The sequence below is a fragment of the Diprion similis genome, chromosome 6 (assembly GCF_021155765.1).
Source record: "Diprion similis isolate iyDipSimi1 chromosome 6, iyDipSimi1.1, whole genome shotgun sequence".
Lineage (NCBI taxonomy): Eukaryota > Metazoa > Arthropoda > Insecta > Hymenoptera > Diprionidae > Diprion > Diprion similis.
Window position 1 is genome coordinate 23,948,396 of NC_060110.1, and position 8,390 is coordinate 23,956,785.

Below are 8,390 nucleotides of genomic sequence, written 5' to 3' on the forward strand. Positions count from 1 at the left end.
ACGTCACTCGACGTAACATCAACGTTATAAAGAATACGATATACAAAGAGATAAAGAGCAATTGCATGCGAGACTTCTTCGTGATGCTACAAGTCAAGACTATCTGTTGAAGGGAATGAAGCATACAAAAATATATCGCATTTATACATACACACAGTAGAGGTTGTTTTCAATCTCATCTACAACTTTCAGTAAATCCAAATGTTGATAGAGAAGATAGTGAAGTGAGGTAAGTTGGAAGATATTTTTTATGCGATAATTTTTCTCTTCTTAAATATAAACATATTTTTGCAGTCGATCGAGTTATGTGATCGCTTCCAAATATCCTATATCTTAATAAAACTATTTCTACGCAGTAATGGTTGTTGACAAGGTTTATTGTTGTACTATACTGCGTAAAGTAGAAATTATACAGTCCAAATTTCATTTATATGTTATGACGTGCATAACTCATTTATATGTTTTCACAGGGATTGATCAAACTAACAATAATATATTAATGTTTATATTTTTGTAGGTTCAATGAGTTATCACTGCAAAGTCTTCGCTATGTTGATCAAAGTCATGACTAGTAGCGTTGACTCTAGCATAAGAACCTAGATGGCGATGGCATATTGAATTTTGATCATGTTTCAAAAAGCTTGAAAATATCCAAACTGCAACCGATTAGAAAAATGATTTTTTATATTTCTACAGAACTTGGAATGTTCCCCACATGCAGTGACCTTTGACTTTTTAATCGTAGGCACATTGAATCGATTGATCAGGTGTGGGGAAATAAAGTAGCACTCTTTCCCTTCAAAAGTTAGCTCTGAGCTTACTGAACTGATGGTAAGCATTCGCACTAGATCCATAAAAGGCTCAGTAGCTTAACTATTGACTGAAATGTCATTTTTTACAAATCATCATTGCTGATTCGAAATATCGTTGACACCCTGTATGGGCCGCGTTTAGTTTAGAGTAGTAAACAGCGGTAGTGCCATCTGGCTCTGTATTACCGACTGAACAGATACAGGTAAAAAGATATGGCTGCAAGCTGCTGACTCTTGAGCTTGGTATCAATACACTGATAAACAGCTTGATGAACCTTAGTAAGAAATGCAGAGCCAAGAAAGAATAAAGCATGTGGTATGAAATTTGGTATAAGAGCTAATATAATTCATTCTCTTCTTATTACATACTTGTGGTATAAGGTGAAGACCATGTACTTTGAACCACAATAATTATAACGGCAAAGTACAGGCTTTCGTACAAATTGTCCAGCCTTTCAGATGATTAGTATCATTTACTTGTTGCTCTAGCTTTTACCACGATGACTTTTTTTGTATTCGTATTTGGATATCGATGATATTACTTCTTTCCTTATGATAAGTACAACTTTCCAACGTTAAGTACAAATATCTGTAAGCAATGGCATAATTTTGTGTACCAATGCAAGTATATCGACTACTATACAGTTAATGCTTTATCGCATTAGATTCGATTAATATTTTTCATTGCTACTCGATATTGTCTACTACCAGCGTATGTCTACTGCTCAGATTATTGACTTATAAGGCGTGAATGTATCAGCTTGAGGAATGAATCCACTGTTCAATTCTACACAATTAAAAATAATTTGAGAGTTTTTAGTAAATTGCTACGGCGTTGATTAATTGATCACATTTTTTGAGAACAGGATTCCGATAAGTCAGTTGTTGGTCCGAAATTTGTACTCTCAGCTCTACCTAGACTGAGGAGGAATAAGAGACTTGAAACTAAGTGGGGACAGAAATACTATACAACTGTAAATGAGGCAGTATTCATGCAGCAATCGATACCCTACATGCCTGCAGAGCCTCCTGCGTCGCTACATGATGAAGTAGCAGATTGTCAACCATTATATGCTTGTGCAGAATGTAACGATTGGTGAGTCAACCTCTATGAACTTGACTAACAATAATACGCAACATAAGTTAGTTTTAGACATGATTTAGTGAAATTTTCCCATTTAATTTATTCTACCAACTGTCAGCTGGTCTTGAGCAAATTCTTTGATCATTTCTTGACCCAAAAAATATTCTCAGTTCATGGATAGCTAATAAAATAATTTGTATGTGTTAATGAGGGTAGTACATAACAATGTATTGTGGAAGAATATATGCGATTGTTTTTGCTTCCAGCTTTCGCTTTTCATGCAGTCTTGATGCCCACAGATCCAGGCGGAGTTGGGTTTTGGGTTATTGGTGTCAGAATTGTTTCATGAGTGAATGTTGCCACATGAAGAGCGGTCAGCAACCATGTTTCGATTGCCAAACAATAAATCGTCAACGAAAGACGTTTTTAAGAGCAAAAGGTTTGGGTAAAGGGCGAAAAGTGGGTGCAATCAAAATTTTCTACAACCAATGCCAGTTTTTTGCCCATCTTAAGGCTCATCAAACGAGCGTTGTTGACATCGGTGATATTATGCTGATGCCAATACCTACGGACATTGATGAACCACAATATGCTGAATTGGAAGGACTTTGCGAAATAATTATGGAGCACATGTTTGTGACGCGCACGCATATCATGGATTGGCTACAGACGAAACAGCTTGGCAGTAAATGGTGGAGAGTTTTACAGTCCAAATTTGAAAGTAACGAAAATTCATTGGCTGAGATTCTTGGAATCAATGGTAATAAGAAAGTGGGAAGACTCTTTATTAAACGGCCTAAAAAACCTACGTGTCCACCCAAATCAATTTTCTCTTCTATTTCTGAAACAATTGAATCTGTCATTGCACAATCAACTTGTAGCAAAACACCACCTCCGACCAAAAGTGAAAATTCAACGAATTCCCCCATATCACCAGTACTCATTGACATTGCTGAGCAACACGTGGAAAATGACGATAATCCTTGCACTACTACGGACATTGCATTTGTTGATTGTGGCCCATCAGCCAAAAGTTATCCACCGGACGTCGCAATCGTACTTCCACCAAAAGACAAATTAACAATAATTCCAAATGGCAGTACTAGTTGCAGTAAAGTTACAAATTTCACGCCAGTTAGTACGAATCCACATCACTCAGTCCAGGGATCTGGTATCCCACTAAAAATAATGAATTGTGAAACCAGCAACATCACATCCAGTAAGCTCTCAAGCTCCACTCCTCAAGTTAATCAACAAGTGTTTGAGCCAAAGATTACGGTTAAAAAATTTGCTCAGGAACGGTCACGAGACTCATCTGTAATTATTTGTAGCAAGAATTCTACAATATCAATTCTTCCAAAGCCACAAGTATCAAAAAAATTGGCTCCTGCCTTGAATATCAAACTACCCGTGGCTAAAACACCGTTAACGGGTCTGGAAATAACGAAAGCCATTGAATCATCGAAGAAGACGGCGGCACAAGCTTCCGTCTCGACATCGGGATCGAAAATACTGACTGTGCACACCCCAAAAAATGCCGATCTCTCAGAAATTATTGGTCAGCTACCCCCTGAGGTAATCAACGGTAAAAAATTATTCTTTTTTGGTCCATGTACTGGTAGCTTTACCATACCTCCCCAAAATGAGGCAATTTCTAGTCTGGGAATGATAAAAATTCAGTCGGAACTGGACAAGCAAAAAATAGTTCAATCACTACCAGCAATGTCAGTATCTAATATTACAAACCAACAAAGTGTGCTTACTACTTCGGAATCTGTGAAAAAAGATCCTCCAACAGAGAAGACGAAACCTAAGCCTCTGCAAACATATGTCGACGGTCAAGTCGTTTATAAAAATGGGAAAAAATTCGTCATTCGACATGCACGTAAACCTATTTCAGGCCCTAGGTATCATAATTTAAATAATGTCAAGTTCCAGACAGTTCCCAAACATGTCAGCCTTTCAACATTCTTGTCACAGTCAGAACACCCTGTAACATCTTACGTACCAATAGCACCCAAGTCGGATGAACCATGCGTTAAAAAAACTGCTGCTCTTTCAACACCATTTACAGGAAATTCTCCTGCCTCCTCTTCATCTTCTTCGCCACCTCCTACTTCTTCTGCTCTATCACCCAGTTCCGAAAAATCGAAAGGTTTGATATTTAAGGCACAGGTGAAACAGAAGAATAGTGACATGACGAACAGAGAAAAATTGCCTGGTACCCCAAATTCCTTTGAACAACAGTCCTCAATTTCTATTCCTGTTGGTGTGCCACAAGTGGCTGCTATCAATGACGCTCACACGGTTCAATATCTTTTAATTGAAACTGATACAAACGGCAAAAAGTACGTTGATTTTACTAAGAAAATGACAAGACTAGTCAAGATAAACGAAGGGCTTGGCCAGGGGCAATTAACTGTAAATTACAGCACGCTACGAAGGATCTCCGAAGAACAACTTCGTTACCACAGTGAAAAAAGAATCAAACAACAAATTGAACACTTGACACAGGTGAATTCGGAATATTCTGGAATTATTAGCAACACAGATAGTTTACGTGTTTCGGGTAATCGGATCGCTATCAAAAGATTGGAAATTGCTTTAAAAGCATGTTGTATGCGGTCTGAAGCAGGTCAGGGTTCAAATGATGTTGACATCATTGAACTACTATCGAATTTTGAAGAACCAAAGGTGCCAACTATATGCCCTATTTGCAACAAACCCACAAGGTCACACAATAACTTTGTAGCATTTTCAACACCAATTGCGAGAAATCCTGACTTTTGTTACTGTGATACTTACATGTGCTATATTTGTAATGTATTTCAAGGAAACATGTCACGTTTTAGAGCTCATTTGAATTATCACGCTAAACAGGAACCATATAAATGCCCAGAGTGTTTCAGAAAATTCGCTACCTTTGCTCGATTGAAGGCGCACACATGGACGGCTTGTTTTCATGTATTGGCAAAGAGATGGTTCATGTGTAAAGTATGCCAAGTTGAAGGCTTTCTTGACGTAGAATCGATAACAAAACACTACATCCTTGCACACAGCAAATTGAAAATTGCCTGTCCCGAGTGTGGGATGCTTTTCGAATCATATGCCCTTTTTGTTACGCACTGTAAAGACGATCATCCGAATGTACCTAATCAGCTAAGACCTGTCAATCTGATAGAATGTAATGTTGGCAATTGCCTTGTTCGCCATGAACATTACAGATCACATCTGGAAGATCACGAAGGCATAACGAAAATACTTTATTACCAATGTCCGTTTTGCCCTTTTCCATTTAAAGACAGATCGCAAGATCGGGACATAATTAAACTTCATTTGCGGCAATGTCATCGTGCTCAATATGATCAATTATCTGACTTGGAAAATTTGGAATGCTTGCTTGATGACATGTCTCAAAAAATGTCGGCAAAGCCAAAGTCAAGTACCGAAACAATACGTCAAGATGAACATACCACAGAAGTTGATCAATGTTCAAATGCTTCAGATGTAATGCAAACGAATATAGATACCCTCAGCCAAGATAGTGTAGAAAGTAATCCAGAAGCAAGTAATCGATCATCATCTGACAGTTTGAATGCCACTTTGACGGAACAGGAGTTTAAAAATGGCGTTAAGTGTAGTATCTGGTCTCTAAATTTGGCTCATCCGGAATTGGAGACCTATGATAATCGTAGTAATGTAATTAGCGAATATAGCTCGTCACCAAAAATATTTGATGTGAGATCAGTTACACCAGATTCATATGCAGAGCTAGGAGAAGCGACCAAGGAGAAAACAGACGTCAAAAGGGGAGAAAAAGATATTGACCCTGGACTAGTTTCAGACCCCTATAGGCCTGAGGAAGTGTCTGAAAATTTTATCATAATGGAGGATGTGGACCAAATTATACCGACAAAGATGCCCCCGTTGATACTCATTAAGGAAGCAGGAATAAACATGAATCTGACAAAAATGATCCAATCGACTGAGACAGCTTCGAATGCGTTTGTGAAATTATCGGATCTGACAAGATCAAGTCAGAGAGCAGTGACTGGAAAAATTGCAGTTAAGTTGACAGAACTGGAAACAGAATGTACTGATGAAAAAACTGATACTCGAGAGAAAAATAAATCCCCTGCGCCAGTTATTGAAAATTCAAATACAGTTGTGTGTACATCTGGAGGTGAAAAATGGAAGAGGTCTAGGCAAATGAAGCAAAAAGTGGCTGTTAAAACACGCACGCTATCTGGATCTGTTCTGAAATCCAAGAGTGCTGGTATTCAGACAGTAGAGGATGTTACTGAGTCGGACAGTCAATTACTCAATTCCAGCATTCAAGGTCATGACGTATCACAGATTATTAATTGCACCTCAGGTACTGGCAAAGAGGAAGCCAAAAGTATTTCGTTCTCTCGTGATGTTCCAAAACTGCCACCATTAGCAAGAATCCCTCAACATTTGTTAGACATGTCACAGCAAAATGTAGAAGTTATAATGGAGGATCCTCAGTGTACAAAGGATGCAGCAGGCAAATCTCCAACAAAGTTGAAACGAAAGAGAAGGCAACTTTGGCGGATAGCTCTTAACGCTCCAACCTGTACAAGTACATCACGATCAGTTAATTACCGCTGTCACTTGTGTGGAGAATTAATAAATACATCGTGGTCAGTAATCACAAGTCATTTTGAATCTAGGCACTCCGAGGATTATAAATTAGCTATAGTCACACCCAAACTTTTGAGAATTTCTGATGATTTCATTTCCAAGGGTTACAAGGAACTCCTCGGGCCCCGGAAACGTAAGACAGATGCAAACAGTCCAACATCTAAAAGAAGAAGACGATGGAATCCTAGAAAACATATTGAAAAAGATTTGTTAGACTTGGGATTATGCGTAGAACAAGAGTCAGTGCAAGATGGTGAAGGAAATTTTGTATGCAAAAAGTGTGACCAGCGATGCAATGATATTTCATCCTTGCGGAAACATATTGGTACGAATCATCGAATCAAGGACCATTATCTAGTGTGCTTGGAATGTGGAGAAAACTTTGTGGTCGAACCAAGCTTACAGATGCATCTAAAAGCGTTTCATCGCATCCAGGATCCCAGCACTTACTTAGCGCAAAACACAGCATATGCTAAGGAAGTAACGGAGGTGATAGAAAGTGAACCAAACACTGGAATTGCCAATCAATGCCATGTATGCATGGCTGTATTTGAGGACAAGCCGGCTGTTGACAAACATTTGAGGGTCCATGGTATGGCATTTCTTAATCGTAAACGGATTGAGGCACGGATTGCGGCACGAAACCCGGAAAAAAAGAGCAAAATTGAAAAACCTAATGATGTCTCAGCGGCTACTGTCACGAAAGGTGAGGCATTGGAAAACCACAAGCCTGGAGCAACAAAATCCGTTGACAAAACAGTACACCAGTTATCAAAAAGCAATATTGAAGAGGTGAGCCTGCAAAATTTACACCTTCTGTTGCATGACTTTTGTTTTGAAATAGTTCTAAGCACTCAGTTCCAGCTCAAATTGTTTTCATTCATATTCTGCACAAAAGACACAATTTTATCTCAAAATATTTCAATTTATCCTTTACTCACTCTGGTGCCAGCTATTAAACCGCCATTCACTAACTTGCTAATGTTATAACTGGAATAAAATATCTCAATGGTTGAACAATTTTGATACATTTTAGTGATATCTAATGTGAACAAACCGTGACCGTGGTTATTACATTCCTTTCAGGCAACGGGCAAAAAGTCTCTATCGTAATACAGTGACATTCAAGCAGGAATCCTTTATGGTAGCAGATGCTAATAAAAATGAGATAAGACTAGTTAAAAACTGCAAAAAAAAATCGCAGTTAAAAATTGCTAGTCAACTATCGAGACAGGAAGTGGATGGATTTTATATTTCACAGTGATAATATACTTCAAGTTATTGATATTGAGTTTTTATAAATACTACCTGCTTTGCATTTTAATTTTATCAGCAAACGTTTATTAGAAATGCAGATAACATATAATATGTTCATATCGCGAGATATTCGACAGCAAAAATACTGGCATTTTAAACTAGCCATAATTGTGTCTCGGACATTATTTGTATGTTCTACAACTAATTAGCAACGAAGATTTTTTCGTCTGTAAAAAACACATTGACGTTTTTCTGACGCAAAGCAAGGCAATAATTTTCAAATGTGATAGCACTTTCCATTTTTCAAAGATTCACACGAAATAATGTAGTATGTAAAGTGCCGAACAGGTTATTGAAAAATTATAATCCTGAGTGAGAGTTTAAGAAAATTACACATTAAGTAATAGAATATCTTTGGGTGATATGTATACTTGAGTTGCTGGGTTCTGATCATTCGAACTTGGTGTTTTCCATAAAAATTTAAAGGATGGTAGACGATCAGAATCATGGTCAGAATCTAGAAACAGAAAAAATATACCTTACGGACAATATGCTCGAAAGAAGCATATTCA

At 37.9% G+C, this 8,390-nt stretch overlaps 1 protein-coding gene across 3 annotated transcripts; it reads left to right on the forward strand.

Moving 5' to 3' along the window:
- Positions 1-828: 828 nt before the first annotated feature.
- LOC124406650 lies at positions 829-7,766 on the forward strand. 3 transcript variants are annotated; one of them, XM_046882135.1, is made up of 5 exons: positions 829-1,128; positions 1,679-1,908; positions 2,163-3,149; positions 3,228-7,353; positions 7,648-7,766. In XM_046882135.1, the coding sequence occupies exons 1-5, from the start codon at positions 1,099-1,101 to the stop codon at positions 7,672-7,674; spliced, it is 5,400 nt and encodes a 1,799-aa protein (XP_046738091.1). In that variant the 5' UTR covers positions 829-1,098; the 3' UTR covers positions 7,675-7,766. The 3 variants fall into 3 exon arrangements, with proteins under 3 accessions (XP_046738091.1, XP_046738090.1, XP_046738093.1); XM_046882134.1 differs by having other exon boundaries at positions 2,163-7,353; XM_046882137.1 differs by lacking the exons at positions 829-1,128; positions 1,679-1,908 and having other exon boundaries at positions 2,202-2,335; positions 2,410-7,353.
- Positions 7,767-8,390: the final 624 nt, after the last annotated feature.

Coding starts and splice junctions, on each gene's coding strand:
- LOC124406650 (XM_046882134.1), top strand. CDS start 1,099: ATGCAGAGCCAAGAAAGAATAAAGCATGTG. Junction 1,129..1,678: donor AAGAAAGAATAAAGCATGTG/GTATGAAATTTG, acceptor TTTTGAGAACAG/GATTCCGATAAGTCAGTTGT. Junction 1,909..2,162: donor TGTGCAGAATGTAACGATTG/GTGAGTCAACCT, acceptor TTTTGCTTCCAG/CTTTCGCTTTTCATGCAGTC.